This window comes from Periplaneta americana, chromosome 4 (assembly GCF_040183065.1).
Source record: "Periplaneta americana isolate PAMFEO1 chromosome 4, P.americana_PAMFEO1_priV1, whole genome shotgun sequence".
Taxonomy (NCBI): domain Eukaryota; kingdom Metazoa; phylum Arthropoda; class Insecta; order Blattodea; family Blattidae; genus Periplaneta; species Periplaneta americana.
The window spans coordinates 71,873,423-71,894,352 of NC_091120.1; the positions used below are offsets into that span (position 1 = coordinate 71,873,423).

Here is a 20,930-nt window from a genome sequence, read left to right on the forward strand (position 1 = left end):
TGTTTCTGTCCTATACAATGCCACACTCCACACAAAGCACTTGTCTCTTAGTTCTTTTTACAGAGATCCACAGAATATGATCATTTTTCTATTAAAATCTTTCTTCGCCATTCTTATCCTCCTTTTGATTTCCTGGCAGCAGCTCATGCTACTACTTATAGTATACCCCAACTATTTAAAGCTGTACACTTATTGCACTGTCTCATTTAGAATTCGCACGTTTACCTTCTTTATTTTTCTTCTGATTGTATTGTATTATATTGTATTGTACTTATTTACATTCCATGGTACCGGTATTAGTACATCGCTTCGCAACTAGAATATGGAACATGGCTACTATTAAGATTTTTTGACTACTATAAAGTCTTAATTATAGTCACAGTCTAGTTGAAATGTGTACAGAAGAATTTTACAGTGTAATCTACTAGTACAACACAAAGGTTTAGTATCAATACTTAATACAAGACAGAAATATTCATGAAGAGTTGTTGAATGTCATAAATTCACCTACGGAATAGAAGGCGTGAGAAATTAGGTACTTCTGTAATGTGACCATAAATAATCTTATGTTTTGAGTTTGATTTTTATATTCATTGGGAGGCTATTAAAAATGTTTACTGCCATATAACGTACTCTTTTTGATAGTACGATAGACTTGCCGATGGAGTATGAAAGTCATTTTTGACGCGTATTTATGCTATGAATTGTTGAATCAGTTACAAAGTTTTCATGATTAGCTACATAAAAGGAAGTTTATTAATGAAAAATATACTGACAAGCCATAAGCATTATTTGTAGTATTTTTAAAATTGTCCCACACGATTCCCTAGGTTTGGCACCTTTTATTATTCTAATTAGACTATTCTTTTTTGTAGTAGGAATATACTGTTACTATCTGTAGAATTTCCCCAGAATATTATTTCAACACTCATTACCGAGTGGAAGTATGCAAAGTATGTTGTTTTTAAAGTATTGATATCTACTATCTCTTGCATCGATCTAATAGCAAAACATGCCGAATTTATGATTTTTTACAATTTAACACATTATCGATAACCATGATCTTTGTCTTGTTTATATTTGTCTTCATCCATCGTGCTTTCGATATGACAAAATTTTATGCTACAATGGATCTCTAAATTCCTGAAAGCTGATTGGAAATGACTCATTAATTTGTCAGTGTCTAATTTCAAAGTAGCTTTTCTCTTGTTTTTAAGAGGAACTGTGGACGAAACGCGGAGCCATCATTATAAGCCCGAAAAAAATTTCTCATTCAAAAATCGGTTGGAGAGGTCCTCGTATCAGTTTTTGAGACAAAGATGGAATATTGTGACAGAACAAGGTAAAACTATTAAGGTAGTATATTATTCTTCATTAATAATTATACTTAGGGAAGAAATTATATAGAATCGTCGTCGTAAATTCCTAAAGTTGTGCTGTTTTACAAGAAAATGCACCCGCTCACAAATCACTGATTGCGCTGCAGAAAACTGATGGAGCTACCTTTGAATTAATTGAGCCATTCAGAGCAGAAGTGGTGTAAGTCAAAATTAGGTAATGAGGTTTCAAGTAAAAATTCTGTAAAATACAGCGCAAAGCAGCAATTAATATGTCCTTCGTGCTATCCACTGACTACTAATAGTTTAAATAAATTCAGTATTAATTGCTATTTTGCCCTGTATTTTACAGAATGTTTACTTTAACCCTCATTACCCATTTTTGACTTACACCACTTCTGCTCTAAACGGCTCAATAATTAGTCCCCGCATTCGTCGCGGTAAGGGCGTTGAGTTGCAAGCCGGAAGATTGCGGGTTTGATTCCCGATGGTATTATGGATTTTCTCCATTCGGACGCACTATGACCTTAGGATTTACTTAGCCTTCAACAGAAACGAGTACCAGTTTATTCTCTTGGGGTAAAGACGGCAAGCACACAGAAATGACATGCCTATTGATATTAATGCCCAATGTCTAGGAAGATGACAACTTTACCGTGTGAGTCTGCATGACCTATAAAAGGGATATATGTCAAAACGACAAAATTGTGAAACTTTTGACTACGTCAGCGATGTGAAGGTCAAGAGCACGTAAGACGGTTCTGCGAGCGATCAAGTGCTCAGTGGTTGCACTGCGACAGCAGCAGTGAATAAGAAGGGGCGAGCAAAGTGAACTCAATTGCCCTATCACTGCAAGATGAATTAAATTGTTTCTATTAGTTAATAGATAATGTGTTACATTCATACAAGACAACAAAAAATCAGAACATGTTTTGTAGACTGTACCTCTCTAACAAATGCAATGAATTATAAAATAGTAGGCCACGATAAATAATAAACGTAGCTTCTCCTTAACTTAATACTTATATAGTTTCAGATAATAGCTAGAATATAATTAATTTTTATATAATTATGTAATAATTCAACTAGTAAGTATAAAACACTGTTTTCCTGTTTTAAACTTACCAATACAAAAGTGAAATAAATTGCAGGACATCGTGCACATGGAAAAATGAAATAATAGGCCTGCAACAAATAATAAACATAGTATACTTTCTTTATCTTAGCGGTTTTAGATAATGTGACCTACCAAATTCATTTATATGTAACTGTTACATACTTAATAATGTGCTTATTATATGAACAGCACATTTGTAGAACAAATTTAAATTTCTGACTTCTCGTTTAATATAGACATATTTTTTCTTATTTTTGCCGACACCAACCTTCTTATGTCCGGCGAAATTATGTTTCCTGCAACATGACGTATCATCTGATAATCTTGATCTTAGTCTTGGTTTTGTGAAGTTCATAAGTGCTCACATACGTGCTTACTGCCAAATATATAAATAATTTCCGCCGCAAATATTCGTACCCTGGATATATTACACGGTAAAGCGACTTCCAACTTGGCCCTGTTCACAGAACGTTTCCTGGTTTAACCAAAGGATATCACAACGGTAAGGAACATCGTCAAACTAAAATCTATGGACAACGTATCTTGACAATTTTTAGACAGAATTCGTAACGAGTCTACGCTATTAGCATCATACTCTTTTTGTACTTTATTCTGTAAACTTAAAATGCAGTGCAGTGAGGAAGAATCTCTACAGTGCATTAAACATATATTTATTAGGCCTACTATTTAATGTCAATAAAACAACAAAGTTTCAATGCATCATTATGTACATCAATTAATAATTTTAGACGTTTCACATTGCTTCTCTTTGTAGCTAAATGCTTTCCATATATCAAACAAAGAACATTATCTCCTCTTTCGTTCATACGAAGTCAAGAGTTCCGTCAGCCTAAAACTTACTGAACGACTTCTTCCTCAATGTACAACCCTTGAGTTCACCAGTGACTTGCATCTGAATAGCGCATACGGGCCATGAGGCATGCTTGCGCTCTGATTGACATCACTGGACTACGCAGTCTTGATGAACTTGAGTTCATCATGTGTTGCAGGAGCCTGAGCCGCCCCTGCCCTGGAAGGGCGTGTGGAATGCAACTGAACCAGGCAGCATGTGTCTGCAGTGGATGAGAGTGCATCCGCCAAACTATGGCAAGCAGAACCCGCTCGTCGGCGACGAGAATTGCCTCTTTGTCAACGTGTACACACCCAAGGTAAACATGTGCTTGTTATTACTACTGCTAAGAAAATTATGATGAAATCATATTTTTTCATAATGTTACAGGTAGACTCGCACAGCCAGTTATTCTAGGTTGTCTAGTACCAAGTTATATTGCTTGCATACCGTTCCTGTAGATCCGACGCGAATTCGAACCCGGTTGAAGAATAGGCCTCTACAGAGCCAGTGTATATTGGAGAGTACCGCATTCTTTTGATCTGACAAATGCCGACGTGGCGATTATATTTACTTCAGAGGAGACTCAGAACAACGCAAGACTTACATAGGAACACAGGTTTCTAGTGTGATATTCCATTGTTATCTTGAAGACTGGCGTGTTGTGCAGTTAACTGCCCTCAAAGGTCAGAAAAAAGTCAGATTGTTTCTGCTGCCTCAGGAAGACAGAAATAAAGAAAGAAGTAGATAAACAACATCAAAAGAAAATATATCTCAATGATTAATTTTCCCAATGACATAATATTTATAATTGTAAATATTAAGGTCGGAAGCCATTCCAAACTGGTATAATACTGGCAACAAAACAGTTCTTGATATTCAAGAAAGTTGTCTTAATAAAGCGAACTTAAAATAGACTCTGATGCATGCAGGATGCGTTAGAAAATTTATTTTCTACTGTCCGTTCCAGAAATCCAATCCTAAACGCAGAAAAAGTTTTCAGAAACAAAAGTAAAACGTTGGTAGAAAATGAGTTGACACTAAAGACTTTGATGTCTGTATTCATAAACAGTTCAAATCATACGTTCCCAACTTGTCATAATATTTTTGAAAAAGTCTTATCACTGTATTTTAGAACTAGAATGCATTTATTGTTAAGAAAATTGTCTGTTATTGTACAGCAAATGCACTACAACAATCTGCTAAATGTGGCAGTTGAAGTGTTGGTATGAGAATTGCACTAGAAAATTGCTCATTTGATCCCTATTAAAATGGACAAAACATAAATAGTGATGTGTTACCTCTAATGAGTCACTTCACTATGATAATACTGTTTATTAATCGAAGTCTCCTGTATTCAATAAACCACAACAACATGTATGATATTGCCTTTAATCACCTTCGTTCTAACATTACTGCATAGCTTCTGTGCCGAGCAAGAAGTAGGCTAAATATAAACCGTCGCCGCCGAGAATGCGGTACTCTCCAGTATACACTGATTCTGGACCTACGGATATTAGAGCGACAAAATGCGATTATTTTTTGTTATTGCTATTATTATTGAACCAATTTTAAACCGTATAATATATATGTCTCTGTAAGGAAGGTATTAAGAAGAAGAAGAAGAAATAATAATTTCAATTGCATAGAACACGGGTGTCCAAACGCCTATAGAACCAGGAAATATTCACGTCAAGCATGCTCTGCTAAGGTCAATAACTTTCTATATCAAATAGGAAAAACGACCTTAAAGAATAAAAGCTGCGGGTTGCTTACGCCAGGGGTTACCTCGTATGAGTTACAATTGTACATCTATGGCATAGATCACAATCCGCACTTTAAGTGCATGCATATACGAGGGTTGTTTGAAAAGTTCATAATCTACTATAGAAATTAAACTAGGATTATTCTGAAACAATCTTTAACTTATTTCTCAACATAATCCCCTCTGAGGTTCACACACTTGAACCACCAGTGCTGCAAAACTGCTATACTCTCAAGGTCTACAAAAAAAACCTTCTGCTGCTGCAAAATGTCTTCCCAAGACAAGTAAGATTTGAGCTTTAGGAAAAGAAACATGTCTGAGGGTGTGAGATCTGGTGAGAGTAGTGAAGGTGCGGCAGCAATTCGAACTGTAGTTTGTGTACTTTAGCAACAGCGATTGCAGACGTTTAAGCAGGTTTATTGTCGTGATGAAACAACACTTAATTTTTGGCCATAGTCGGCCTCTTCTCGCGCGAATTTTCCCTTCCAGTTACTGCAGGATATTTGAATAATAGTCTCCGGTTATTGTTCTCCCATTTGTTACATGTCAATCATGATTATCCCCTTAGAATCGCAGAACACGGATGCCAATACTTTCTCAGCCGATTGAACAGTTTTTGCTTTCTTTGGAGGCGGAGTATCACTATGCTTCCATTGTTTCGACTGCTGTTTTATCTCTGGTATACGAGGAAATTAGATTACAGCGGAATCCCGGCGTAGCCCTACACTTTCCTGAGTGTCGTGTTTGCACCGTCACACACAGGTTCCGGTATAATTCTCAGAAACAATTAACTGCTGAGATGTTTTGTAGAACTGACTTCCCACGCTGTGTTCGAGAGAGCAGGAAGTCGGACGGTGGCGGAATGATGCAAAATTTCCTCGTAAAATGAGAGCTTTGTGTAAGGATCCAGGTTTCAACAGTGGTCAAAAACCGGCTCAAAAAATCGCGCGTATTTTTCTCAAATCGAGCCAGACAATTCCTCGAAATTTGACATCGTACATGTTTTTGTTCCACTATTAACAAACGCAAAACCCACCTTACGGAGGCTTTGGACATGCCCAAGACATTGACTAAGATTTAGCGCACTCGTTCAGTTGAGATACGCATAACCTCGCTAATTTTCCCCATTTTCAGTCAACAGTCATTCAACACCATACTGTGGATTTTTCTACGATTTTAAACTTGTTGCTGTTACTGGACGTCCACTGCGGGGGTCGTCTTTCACACTCCTCTAACATGTTTAAAGAGTGCAGTTCATTTTTTCACAGTCGAAAACACTGGAGCGGATTCCCCCAGTGTAACATTCATGTCTGCTTTAATTATGTTGAACTCATTTCCTTTTTTAAGAAATATTTTAATGATAGCACGAAGCTCGATATTTTCCATTTTTGCCCATCAATTCGGCATAGGCCTACTAACTTCAAAATTAAACTACTCAAAATATAGTTAAAAAGATAATTCTGATTTTTCGTGCTCGAACTAATGTAAAATAGTCGCTAACAATGACGGCGGCATTGTTGTTGACTACACTGTTGACACGTTTTCAATGACATCTATGTGCCAGGTCACGAACTTTTTAAACGCACCTCGTACTATCTGGCTGAAACAGGGACGTTCATTGTAGGCCTAAACAAAGACATACGTATAACAGAGATAGAGATGAACAAAACTAACTGCCGCTCTCGCTCGCTGTGTTCGTTGCAGTTGTCTTTCGAGTCTCGCCTCGTAACTCTCGTGCGCTTCGAGTCTTGCTAAATAACATTAGAAATATTTGAGACAAAAAGACAAAACAAAACATTATTATAGTTATCAAAATGTTTTGGTTATAATATCAGATATTACCTAAGGTTATCTATAAACAGAAAAAAAAAAAACAGTTTTCAAATAAATTTACATTTCTAAGAAACATAAAACAAAACGCTAAATAAAGCGTTAATATATTTTTTTTTACTTGAGATTGTACACTTGATCTCAAACATAAGAAAAGAAAAATCTTAGCCTTTTAATAAGGGCCTAGTAATTATATAAAGATTATGTTTCAAATAGGCTAATTGATTGTTTATACATATATAACAGTTGCCAAAACAGCTAAAAGTTCAATCTGGCCTGTGAGTATAAACAACTGTGACGATTGAAGGCTGCTTGACGTTCGAGACTCGACAATTCCCGAAGTCTTGAAACACTCACAAGCAGTCTTTACGTCAACGATGCGATGTAGTCAATATTGTCGTGTGGGTTTTCGGCTTTGCGGGCGCTGTTAGTCTTGCTTTCTCGATCGTTGTTCAACTCTAAACAGAGACAATAACATTTGAAAACATGTTAAGAGATTAAATTCGAAAGACGCTTATAAAATAAATTGTTTATTTTAATTTTAAGTGAAAAAATACGAACATGCTAGACTCAGAACACATACAAAGAATATAACCAATAACTTTCCTTTTTGGCAACCATCGTAGATCAGGCCCTGCTGATCCAGATCTGTGCTCTAGCGTGGTTTCGATTCCTGCTTAGGCTGATTACCTAGTTGTGTTTTTTCCGAGATTTTCCCAACTGTAAGGCGGGTGTCAGGTAATGAGAGAACAGAATTTTGTAGATGGTGGTTGCAAAAGTGCTTTGATACTTTAGTTTCTGTTGGGTATCATTTTATGCACTTTTTCAATTCTTTTATTTAAAAATTTAACATCATATTACACTTTTGTAACAAACATAAAAATCCGTTTACCTGTTTTAATAAAAACTGATGGTTGAATGCAGTGGCGTAAGCAAAATTTTGTCGAAAGTGTGTGGGGGGGGGGCGTCATTATTAAAACTGTTTATTGTCGGTATTTTAAATTTTGTGTATTATTATTATTATTATTATTTAGTAGTAAGTTAGTAGTATGTTACGGTGTATTTATTAATATTAAGATTAATATTAATGTTCTAATAGAACATATTCATGAATATGCTTATAAAATCTTTGAAACGTAATTTTTTCACAGCCACCTAATTGTTAACAAATTTTAACTTCTCTTTAATTTTGTACAATAAAAATGCTTGTACACAAAAAGGTTATATTTAAAATATGAACTGTCAGATGCATAAACGTTACATGAACGTTTCACAGTAAAGTCAGAACTCTAACAAACGAATAAATACCATTCTTAAAATGAGTTTAAAATCCACAATGCACAATATTTAATATCTGCACTGTAGAACTGTCAAAACAACCTTATCGATATGTTTCACAAGTTAAATTTTATATCATATTGTGTCAGCTCCATTTTATTACAAGGTCGGTACTAGGCGGTAGGTCTGTCTCAAATAAAGATAGCATTATTATAATTCGAACGTGCCGCAGCACCAAGCACAGGGATTATATTGAAGGAGGGGTAGGAGGACTATGACTTATGTCAGTGATGTCAAAGCAAGCACATTTTTCTGACCGTGACGTCGTGCGCGGGCATCAAGCGCAAGGATTGGAAGGAGGAATAAGCAGCCTGTTGGAGTAAGAAAACAGTGGTGCACAAACTTCAAACGGAACGTGAAATTTTATGTCGTTATTTTTATATGACTTCTTTCTGTTTGATATTATCTATATTGTCTGTAAAACAAAAGTACTAACACAAATTACTTAATATTGCAGTTGTGTTTTAAATGTTAATAACGTAATAAAGAGTTAAGAAGGAATATTCACTTAAATTCCTTAGCAGTACAACTATACTGTACTAAGTGGATGAAACACATCATTCATAAAGAAAGTGATATCCCAAAAAAAAGAGACTGAGTATGACATGATAAGTTGGAATTTATGGTATCTTTAGCCTTATAAAAGTAATCAATTAACTAATCAAAACAATATTATAGTACAAAGCAAAGTTACTTAGGTACTGTATATGTTTTAAGTGTAACTAATATTCCATAACAAAACTCTTATCGCATTATGATTTTAAGGTGATATTGGTGAGCAACTTCCTATCATCAGAATATTAAATTATTTTCTCGAAACCTGCTGAAGCTATAGAGCTGAAATTTTTACAACATATGGGCACATATATTTTGCTTATGATGTTACCGTAGTTGCTTTGTTTTAATTCATATCCTTAAAAACATCTTAAAAACATTATCCGTGCGAATATTTTCAAAATTTATAATACACTGTCTTCAGTGATACGTATTTACGGTATATTAGATTTACGAAAACATTATTTCAGTATCTGTAAGGCTACTAAATAAATAGATCTATATCTGAAAATTTCACTTTTCTATAAAAAAATTGAAAAAAATATTCCTTTGGAATTAAAAAAAAAAAACTTGTGAAAAATGGGCATTAAAATTAAAGCTTACATTCTTATAATGGACTTATACTTCTCAGGAAAATCTAAAAATTAACATGGATACATTTTTAATAAGTTCTCTTCCCATTATCCCTGTACATAGCTCGATCAAGCGGCATATACTGCCTCTTTCGTCGGTCTCTTTCCTTTCCGCTGTAAAGCGCTCAGGCTCTTCTGATTCTAAAGCGCGCGCTTGCGGCCATGGGCATCAATTGACATGACTGCCTTATGTCGATGTAGTTGTTTTTTACTCTGACAGTGAAAAATTAGAGAAGGGAAAATGATTATAAATAAAATATACTCAAACCTAAATATGCCATTTTTTTAAAGTTCAAGGTGGGAGGGAGGGTTCAAATCCGGTAACCCTTGCGTATGCCCCACGTTGAATGTTTTTACATAAAAAGCGATAAGATATTCCAGACAAACGTGTTAAAATTTAAAACGTAAATATTTTATAATTCAATTTTGAACAACAGGGCACATTACCAGAGCCGAAGATGATAGAAACATTGTTAAAAATTTTAATGAGCTTCAAAAGGAAGAAGATGTTTACATAAACTTAGGGTTTGTAAGTTATAATATGTTAGAAAACTGTACCGTAATCATTTCAGCTGCCCACACAAGGGTCTACCCATAACATGGAGGTGTTCGTTTACTTCCACAGTGGTGGTTGGATGTTTGGCTGGGGACATGAATACGGGGCTAAAATTCTCATGGACAGAGATGTCGTCGTGGTTACAGTCGTGTTCCGACTGGGACCCCTGGGTAAGCATGTCTCCCTTACACTTCTAATAAAAGTTATATTTAACAACGCACTTACCAGCTTTCAACGAGAAGTTATATTATACTATGTAGGCAGTGCATACTTTTTCTTCACACAATTTATTTAGTAACTCATCATCATCAATCACGGATTTCAATTAAGTTGTTGTCATTAGATCTGCATCAGCTTCATGCAGTAATCTTTCCAAAGATCTTTTTTTTTTTCGTAATTTATTTGTAATTACGGTATCTAAACTTATTCTCGTCCCGCGCAGTGGCGTCGTGGTCTAAGGCATCCTGCCTAGGACTCGCGTTACGGAATGCGCGCTGGTTCGAGTCCTCACGGGGGAAGAAATTTTCTCACGAAATTTCGCCCAGTGTATGGGACTGGTGCCCACCCATCATCCTGATGCACTTGGGGAGATACGATAGGTAGCGAAATCCGGTTGCGAAAACCAGCTATAACGACTGGGGGGGATCATCCTGCTAACTACACGATACCTCCATTCTGCTTGGATGATCGTCCACCTCTGTTTTGGCATGTGAACGTGAGGCCAGCAGCCGGCTGGTCGGTCGGGGCCCTTCAAGGGCTGTGGCGCCACGGATTACTATTATTTATTATTAAACTTATTCTCACCTATTTCTAAATACTGTTAACACTTTTATATAATACCTCTATTTCAATATTAGATCTCTGAATTCATTTACAAAGTACTATAGTACATAGCATATTAATTAATTAATATTTGTTTAAGTGACATTCCTACTTGATTTATTTCACTTTATTGCCAAGTGCGAAATAGACTCCGAGACTGTGTTGGCAAAGAAACAAAATATTTTGTCTGTAGCTAGAACTGAACTTGTGACCTTTACTGTCAGTTGCATACTAATTGCATTGATAAGATTCTAAAAATAACTTCATGTTCAATAGCATTACTTCAAAAATTATATTATCTATGAAAAATATTAATTCTTATTACGTAGTAGACTAAGCAGATTTTCTCCTAGGTTCAACTACTTTTATTGTTTGTAATGAATTAATTATATGCGTTTTCGTATAACGCGAAAATGTGTTCCCATAAATTATTGTATATTGGAATTTCGCGAAAAAAAAGTAAGTAGCTTTTATATGAGGAATACGATTGAGTGCTGAAAACTCAAACTCTGTAATACTGAAATCGAGTAAAACTAAAAAATCCGTCATTTCAATAAATTGTTGCTTAAACTATCAATAGTGTCAAATTTCTCAAGTGTTTGAGAACATGTTCGATAAACTCATCATTCGATACTTAATATAATTTTATTGTTTTTAATGCTATTACACCTTTACCAGCTCACTCAGTTAACTTAATATATTTCTGAGAAATTAATGAATTCTCCCATTAACTGGATTACTGGTCTACCCAATTCAACTGACATAAAAAAGATACTGCGATACCATTGTTATTAACTAGAAGAAATGTCCGGCATAGGAGTGTTCACATAAGAATTGTACCACAGGACCAATGGCGCTGTAAGTTAACGAATTAAATAACAGTTAAAGTTCAACATGATGAAAGTCCACCACTGTGAAGTAACGGTTAGCACATATGACTGTGACATGAGCGGACCTGGGTTCAAATTCTGGTTGGGGTTTTCCATTAGCCAATTGAAGCAGAATTGCTGGGTAACTTTCGGTGTTAGACCTCGGACTCATTTTGCCATCATTAATTCACATATTATCATTAATGCCATAGCTCGGATTAAATTCACGGTGCGGCGTGCTGTACTTGTACAAGAGCTACCCAGTCATTTACAGAATAGGAGTGGTAAGCACAATAAGCCTCAGGCTGTAGTGCAAGTCTTTGGGTCCTTCTTCTGTACAAGAAAAAAAAAACATTATTAAACTTCCAATCTATGAAACGCATTTCATGTTGTATAAAACATGATTACAGTAACGCTGTCAGCAATTTTAGGCCGTAAACTTTACTACCTGGGTTCATGTCCTCCCAGATCACATATAGACTTCTCATTCCTATGTTAAAATCGGTTGCACTTTGAAGAGAACAACCGCCAGGATCGTCACCCGTCCGCCGTAAACGAACACGAGATGGCAGTACAGTCGCTAATGCAATTCAAATGGGAGTTATGACGTGACTCCTTATGTAACAACTAGATGGCAGCATAGTAAACCTGACAAAAGTTGTTACAGTCAAAGCCTATAATGCAGAGTAATCTGGGTATATGTGATCTAGGACAGCGTTTCTCAAACTATGGTCCGCGGACCACCTGTGGTCCTCGAGGTCCGCCCTTGTGGTCTTTCAAAAAAGACAGAAGAAAAAATAACATTCAGACGAATTGCGTATCACACAAGGTTATAGCTGAAAATCTCAAAGTTTGGAAATGACACATGGCAATCACCTTTCACTTTTTCACTTTCACTTTCACTTTCACTTAATTAGTTAATGTTAATATAAAAATAAATTGAATTAAATTAATTTTAATTAATTCATTCTATTTTGAAATATAAGTATACTGGTATTAAAATATGCTACAAAAATGTACATTTGATTTCTAAGGGAACAAGAGTAAGGTGGTTCGCGAAACTATTCTGACTTAAAAAAGTAGTCCCCACTTCAAAAAAGTTTGAGGAACGTTGATCTATGATGTCCTGTAGAGTTGGGCAAACAGCGTCTTAGTTCCAATCGTTCTCTTAGGCGAGATTAGCGGGCCATTCATGTCAGTTCCAAGAAATCATAATATTATCAAGACTGTCATTCTCGAGACCGAATGATACCAATTCTGGGCCTGTTATCGTTAAGAAATACGTACACCCACTGCCGGCTTACTTTTACTGCAATTCGTGACTCTCACTGAAATATTAATGTTTATAAAGTAATTTCAAGAAGGCACAGCAGTATAGTACACAATTTATGATTGTCGATATTCTTACAGAAGCCGCATTATAATAATGAACTATTTATTGCCTTTCTCGGAAAGCAAAATAATGCATCACTTTCAGTCATTGGCTAATGCCTAAGTTCGTCTAAAACAATAACAAGTTGTCGTTGAAGGTATGATGTGCTTTCTCGCCATCAGCATTTCGTTGACATTTTCTTTTTAATCATTCGATAGTGTTTTGAATACCGCTATTGTAATGGATATCACATGACAATATTATTATTTTGCGCGTTGACATCGGGATGTTTCGTTGTGTTATGCAAGGGCATCTTCATCAGCATGAGTAATTATTGCGCTGTGTACGAATGTAATAATTCTGCAGTGCTTGAGAAAAGTGACATAAGTCAGTTTCCACAAACCTTTTTTGATAATTTATTGACAACTTACTGAACATCTGCTCGCTTGGAAAAAAATACATAAGTATTCTCCCATTACAATAATTCATACAGAAAAAAATCAAATCGACATAAACCAATGTAAGTTGCCAATAAATTATCAAAAAAGGTTTGTGAAAACTGACTTATGTCACTTTTCCCAAGCACTGCAGAATTAATAATACCAGTACAACATGTTTACGAATAATCAATAAAAGAATTCCTCTACAAGTGATAAACTATAATCCTTCTGTTTAGAGATGTTCCAGAAGACCCCTGAACAGATTGCTAAATGAGGCTGATACAGATTTATTTATGTCTAGTTCGTGACGGATGATGATGATGATGATGATGACAACGATGGATATAAATAGTTTTTATAGTGAAACAGAGTGTTTCATTATATGCCAATTTTGTCACATAAATAAATGAAATTAATATTTCTCCAAAGAAAGTTAAGAACATTACTTTTATGTACAGTAAATAGTAATATTTTCAAAATAAAATAAGAGCTTCGATTTGATTTTAAATTATACCTGTATAAGCTCTAAATAAAAATGTAATTTTCTTAAGGCTTTTTGTACAATTACCTAGCCACCAGGAAACTGATTCGGTATCAACATCAAAATATAAACAGAGAAAATTATTATTTACACTCAATGGTCACTCTCTTAGGAATACTTACGCAACGAAATGTATAAACTCCTTTCGTTCTCAAAAACCTGCATTTCGTCGTGACATAAATTCAACAGATTTCTCTATTGTTACTAACACCACCACAGTCATTGTTGCCATCACCTACGGCTACCACTACTACTATCACCAAACCAATAGTCATTTAAAAAACACCTACTAGGGCCTATCATCACTATCACTACATTTGAAGTTCACATAAGATTTATTTCATGAATTGGCTACCGGTACTCAGTGTATTTGCAGTTATAGACAAAATTATTTTAAACTATAATCAATTATTACTATGAATATAATATTTTCACTAACATTTTGTATCCATAAAAGTGTACCGGTACTTAACAAAACAACAGTCTTTAATATCAACACTGGTACCGGCATTGTTCTCAACAATTCCCACTGGGCATAGCCTACAAGCTATCATGTCCATTGTTATGTAAAAATGTAAAACGGTGAGAACTTAAAGTTGAGCGAAATGAGTATAAATGGTCACAAACATGTCAGAAAATTAAATCAAGTGTAATGTACCTCAAACACCATAAGCATAATTTAGATTCTATACACAAAATTACAATCTTAGGAAGAGTATCTAGCTACATATTATTTCCATATATATTTGTAAATTCTTGCTCGCCTTCAAAAAAAGTAACGCAATGCTCTCACAAAATGTGCCTGCGTTTATAGGTTTCCTAAGCACTGGCGACGACGTGGTCCCAGGTAACATGGGTCTCAAAGATCAGTCCGCAGCACTGCACTGGGTGAAAAACAACATTGCTGCATTTGGTGGCAACCCCAACAGTGTAACAATCACTGGAACATCAATGGGAGGCGCCTCTACTCAGTATCATTACTTATCACCATTGTCCAGTGGTAAGTAGATGAAAAGGGTAACAATCTTTGCAAGCTCTGACATTATTACAAAAGTTCTTAAGCCTGTAAAAGACACAGAACTACTGTAACAACATTAGATGTTTAATGATGCAATAACGCAACATTAATAATAATAATAATAATAATAATAATCCAGAGGGGAAAGAGAGAAAAAATTAAGAGAGCCATGCACACACGTGTTAATAACATGGCAAAGAAGTTGGAAATTTAATCAGTGATATATAAGTGTTAAAAGTGTATATAGAAATATGAATAAACAATTCATCAGTCGAGCTACACAAAAATAATTATATAATAGTAAACAGATTAATTCAATTTACAAGCATAAACAATTCATCAGTTGAGCTATACAGACTACTATTCAATTTATAGAATATAGGCCTACAGTTCATCAGTTAAGCTATACAAAAATATACAATACATACGTAGAACACAGATTAATTCAATATACAAGCATAATTTTAGTTAAGCTATACAAAATTGTACGTTTCATATCAAGTACAATAATTCAGTTTACAAGCGTAAACAATTCATCAGTTATGTAGAAATTTGGTTAATTTGTTCTAAACCTTTTCTCAAGGTCCTTCAAAACTTAAGATAATTAGGCAGTGCATTGAAGATTGTAATACATGAATAGTGAACTCCTTTTTTATAACAACTTTAGATTAACAGAGGATAGATGGAGATCTGATTTATGTCTTGTATTTAAATTATGAATGTCTTGATAAGTAGGCCTATTAAATGTATCTCGGTTTTTAATATAAAACATCACTAGTGACAGAATGTACTCACAAGGTAAGGTCAAGATTTCTAAATTTTGGAATGTCCTTTTATGCACACCAGCAATTATTCTTAAAGCTTTCTTTTGTAAAACAAAAATGTGTTTAGCTTCAGACGAGTTGCTCCAAAATATTAATCCATATTTCATTACAGAATGAAAATATGCAAAGTATGACATTTTAAGTACCTATGTTCATATGGCCAATAGAAGATAAGGATCTTAATGCATAACAGCCAGAGCTCTATTTAAAAGTAATATATTCTATATAGGTATTCCTCGTTATTATTTGTATTATATAATGATCTTCTTCTACTGGCATGCAGCTCTTAAAGTTTAGCTAATGCCTCCTTAACGATGACAGCCCATTCCTCTCTATTTTCTGCCTTCTTCCTCCATCTTCTACCTCCCATCCTTCGCAGGTCCTCCTCCAGACAGTCCAACCACCTTAGCCTCGGCCTTCCTCTGTATCTTCTCCCTCCTGGATTTCCATCAAAAATGTTTTTAATCGTTCTGCTACCATCCATTCTGATCACATGTCCAGTCCATTCTATTCCATTTTAGCTTTTATCTGTGTTATATATTAGGACTCTTATACAGTTGATTTATCTCATTATTTGTCCTTATTCTCCATCCATCTTTATCTTTTATTGGTCCATAAATTTTCCTCAGTATTTTCCTTTCCCAGCTTTCCAACTGTAATTTTATATCTTCCGTCATAACCCAGGCTTCACATCCATATATAACTATAGGTTTTATTACTGTGTTGTTGATCTGTAATTTGGTTTGTTTCGATAGGTACCGTGTTTTTATTACTTTTCTATATATATATATATATATATATATATATATATATATATATCATATAAATAAAATATTACCCTACAACTTACAGTTATTGATTTATCTACTAATTTATCTCTTCCTTGGTCTCTTTGCTTAATACATTTATGATTATTAATTCTGATTTCACCTGACAAATTATTAGTCTTATTTTCTGCATCTTTTTCCCTGTAGGATTATTCCACAGAGGTATCTCAATGAGTGGGTCCACATTGTGCCCCTGGGCATATATGGAGGCTGGTCCAGAGAAGGCACACAAACTGGGAGCTCCTCTGGGTTGCCATGAAAAATCTTCAAAGGAGCTCGTTGAGTGTCTGAGGACTAGACCTGCTCGTCAGATTGTAGAAAAAGTGAAACATTTTCAGGTAATTATCAATGCAGTCTTCAACTTCAGTACCGATATTAAAACTAACATTGAATCTATAGTTTACAAATCTAGTAACCTACCGTCACCGTCACTGTCTCTTATTCTTGGGAAACGACTCAATTTTTTTCAGGAGCACTTAATACATTCATAACAATATTTCATGTACATGATTTCCGGAGAAAATACTTACAGCACTGAATGTAAGTAAAATTTGTCCAATAATTTAAATAAAAATGCTCTAATCAGATATATGCAGAAATTAAAAATCAAGGAGGCTCACCGCTGTGAAGTAATGGTTAACATATTTGACCATGAAATGAGCAGGCCCGGGTTCAAATCTTGGTTGGGACATGTTACCGGTACTTGGTTGGGATTTTTTTCAGGATTTTCCCTCAACCAATTGAATTTACCGACAGAAGTACCTGGAACGCATATTTATCTTTCGGTGATAAAAGATACAAAGCAGAACAAACGACTATTAGAAGCATATCAAAGTAGAGAAAGGCGTTCACTGTACAATGATTATGGAAGAGACACTGTATATAGCAAAAAGAAAAAAAAAGGAGCAACACAACCATTAAAATTAAAATCAGGACAAGAAACACAGAACAACTATGAACAAGGACCCTCTTCTAAAATTAAAATTATGGTCCTGCTAAGCTGCTAAGAACAGATACTACACTTTGACCTTAGCCAAAAGGCCACACAAGCAAATTTATATTAAAATTAAAATGGATACCAAAAAAAACAAATGATTTGAAACCGTTATATTGATACCATTGATATTCTTTCCAATCCGGAAAGGTCATTAGCAGATTTGATAAGAGCTGTTTCACCTTCCAATTAAAAAAAAAGTCTTCCTGCAGGTATGGATGTACAATCCCTTCTCCCCATTTGGTCCCACAGTGGAAACAACTGGGTCTACACCATTCCTGCCCAAACATCCTGTAGAACTTCTTTTAGAAGGTAAAGTTCAAGATGTTCCATGGATGGCTGGTGCAACAACAGAAGATGGCTTGTGGCCTGCAGCAGGTAACTGTTAAACTACTTAATTGATATAAAATAAGCTCCATAAACAAGATACCGGCAAGTCACGTTCTTGTTCTGGAGAGAAAGGACAGATGAAACAGAATATATTGTACAGTCTTGTTACTTAGAGTACTAGCAAAGGTTTGGCATTTGTTTTTGGCCAACTTGCTCTCATTTCCTAGTACATGCTTCATCAACTTCTTTCAATTCTCTCATGGGGTTCAAGTCTACAATGAGACTTAGAAATAAAAGATAAGCAGGGAAACTACTGATCTAATATGTAATGATAACAGAGTTTTCTTATAGACTTTGAAGCTGCTTTAGGTACTATACCTCACAAGTCTATTCTGTTACAATCTATTAAACTTGGAATCAAAGGCAGAAAATGCTAAGACTTCTACATTCTTTGCTTAATGAAAGAACGATTCAAACTTTTATAAATAGTTACTTATCTTCACTCAAGAAAATTAGTACTAGTGGTATGTCCAACATTTTGTACCGGTACTAAGGTCAAATCCATTATATGATTTACCTAATGTTCTTCCACTTAAGGTAAAAACAAGTACCGGGGTACTGTACCGTAAGCTAATTATGCAGATGATAGGCCTTTACATGGGCTACTGATAACGATCCAGATAAAGCATTAAGTGTTATGCAAACAGCTGTAAATAATATTAATAGACTACTGGACATGCAAGTGAAACCATTCGTTTCACACTCTAAGACCTGTATGATCTTCACAAAAAGATAGAGTTTAAAAACTATAACCCTCACATTTATCTAAACAATCAGAAAACTGAGTACTGGTACAATTCCCAATATAAACCTAATATTTCATGAGTTAACTGTTTTTTCTGTCTATTTTCAAGCAGGAGATGGTCTTTGTTAGGGATTTATCCTGTCTTGTTGTACATTGTGGCTACCATCTTGGATCTTCTATGTATCCCATTTTCTAGAGAGGTCGATATGAAAAATGTTAATGAGTTTAATAGTAATGCTTGCTGAATATCCATATTTCTGTCTTTATCTAATGTTCTACATCCAGCAATCCTTCTTGAAATTTCATTTTTAAGTGCTGTAGTGTTGTAATTAATAGTAGTAGTAGTAGTAGTGGTGGTGGTGGTGGTGGTGGTAGTCTGTTCATTTTGTAGATCAGGGCATCAACGTATATGTTATCACTATTTAGTTTTCTGGTATGTAGGATATATTATTATTATGATGCAATCCTTGAGTGTAAAATTTATACCACGAACTGTAGTGTACTTACGTGCTGAAGATGTGTCATTTGTTTTCCACAACTTCGAGTGCATGATATAATATTCTATTAAAAATTATTATGTTTGTATGAGGATAGTGTTCACGTAATACTATAAAAAATTTTTTCTTGTTGTTTTTTCAGTAAAGATAAATATTATTAGATGCTTATCAATAGGTTTGTTCCAGCACGGTTTTGAATCAATTCTGAACAGTCTGCTCATACACAGTAGCCCAATGTGTGTTCCAACAAGACTAGCACTGATTCAGAACCAATAATGAACTCTCAGTTCCCTGTTCCAACGTGCTTCAGAATGAGTGAAATTAGTTCTCGATTAAGAGCAGAATTGGGAATTCTGAACTGTTGATGCATGCGCGGATGGCTTAATCTGAAGTTATGGTTAAAATGCTTCGAGACTGGGCAGATTAAAATAAAAAAATAATCGATCATGAATGATTTGGAAGGTGATAGTGTTATATTTTATGACGAATTAAGTTCAGAAGATGAATATAATTTTAATATGAGAAGAAAGTCCGAAGACCTTGAAAGAATAGTTCAAGAAATGTTCCAACAACGTAAAATCTCGAACTAGTTCACTTCTGACACTGTACACAACTGGTGCATACATCGAAAGAAGTTCGGTATTAGTTCAGAACACATTCTGAATTGCTTGCTGGAACAAATTTAATATTTCTGATAATGAATATACTGGTACTGGTCCCAGGCTCCCAGTACAGTCCTCTGGGAATGTTACCATTAAACTTACTATTGGTACTGGTATCTTAAGCATAGGCCTACTGGTAGTTTAAATTGCTAAACGGGACTTTACATTGAGACTGTAATGGACTCAATATGGTACTCGTACTAATTAAGAAGAGTCCACACCTGTGGAGTAACGGTCAGCGCGTCTGGCTGCGAAACCAGGTGGCTCGGGTTCGAATCCTGGTCGGGGCAAGTTACCTGGTTGAGGTTTTTTCCGGGGTTTTCCCTCAACGCAATACGAGCAAATGCTGGGTAACTTTCGGTGCTGGACCCCGGACTCATCTCACTGTAATTATCACCTTCATTTCATTCAGATGCTAAATAACCTAGATGTTGATACAGCATCGTAAAATAACCCAATTAAAAAAAGTTAAGAAGATGATGGGGTGATGATTCTTAAATGATATATCGAGAGCTAATCTGATCAAATTTATGTGTGTCTGAATAATATGAACATAACCTCATACTAAATAAAATTAAGTATTAAAATTCCGGTGAGAGCAGAAGAAATTTGTATTTAGGCCTAATTAAGATAGTTTCGATATCTGCATGTTTAACCTGACACAAACATTATTTATAGACTGGATTAGTTCTGATGAGATACTAGCAGAATTGGATGGCAGATTTGAAGAACTTATTCCCCTCATTCTTGACTTCAACTACACTGTCCCTTCTGAATTGAAGAAGGAGGTGGTGAGCAAGATCCGTGACTTTTACCTTCAAGGACGACCTGTGTCCTCTTTGACGATCAAAGGAATCATAGAGGTGAGATGAGAGCCATATTATTTTATAATAAAAGAATCTCATTTTCTTACTCCACTATAGCAATTCCGAATATAGACATCAATAAG

General features: G+C 35.2%; 1 protein-coding gene across 1 annotated transcript in view; it reads left to right on the forward strand.

The window, feature by feature from the left end:
* The window catches only part of LOC138697906 (venom carboxylesterase-6-like), a 38,524-nt gene that overhangs the window by 3,858 nt on the left and 13,736 nt on the right, over window positions 1-20,930 (forward strand). Inside the window, exons 2-7 of the mRNA XM_069823495.1 lie at window positions 3,465-3,623; window positions 9,997-10,150; window positions 14,839-15,024; window positions 16,841-17,031; window positions 17,900-18,065; window positions 20,660-20,844. Coding sequence (XP_069679596.1) covers window positions 3,465-3,623; window positions 9,997-10,150; window positions 14,839-15,024; window positions 16,841-17,031; window positions 17,900-18,065; window positions 20,660-20,844 — 1,041 coding nt within the window. The remainder of the gene's footprint in view (window positions 1-3,464; window positions 3,624-9,996; window positions 10,151-14,838; window positions 15,025-16,840; window positions 17,032-17,899; window positions 18,066-20,659; window positions 20,845-20,930) is intronic.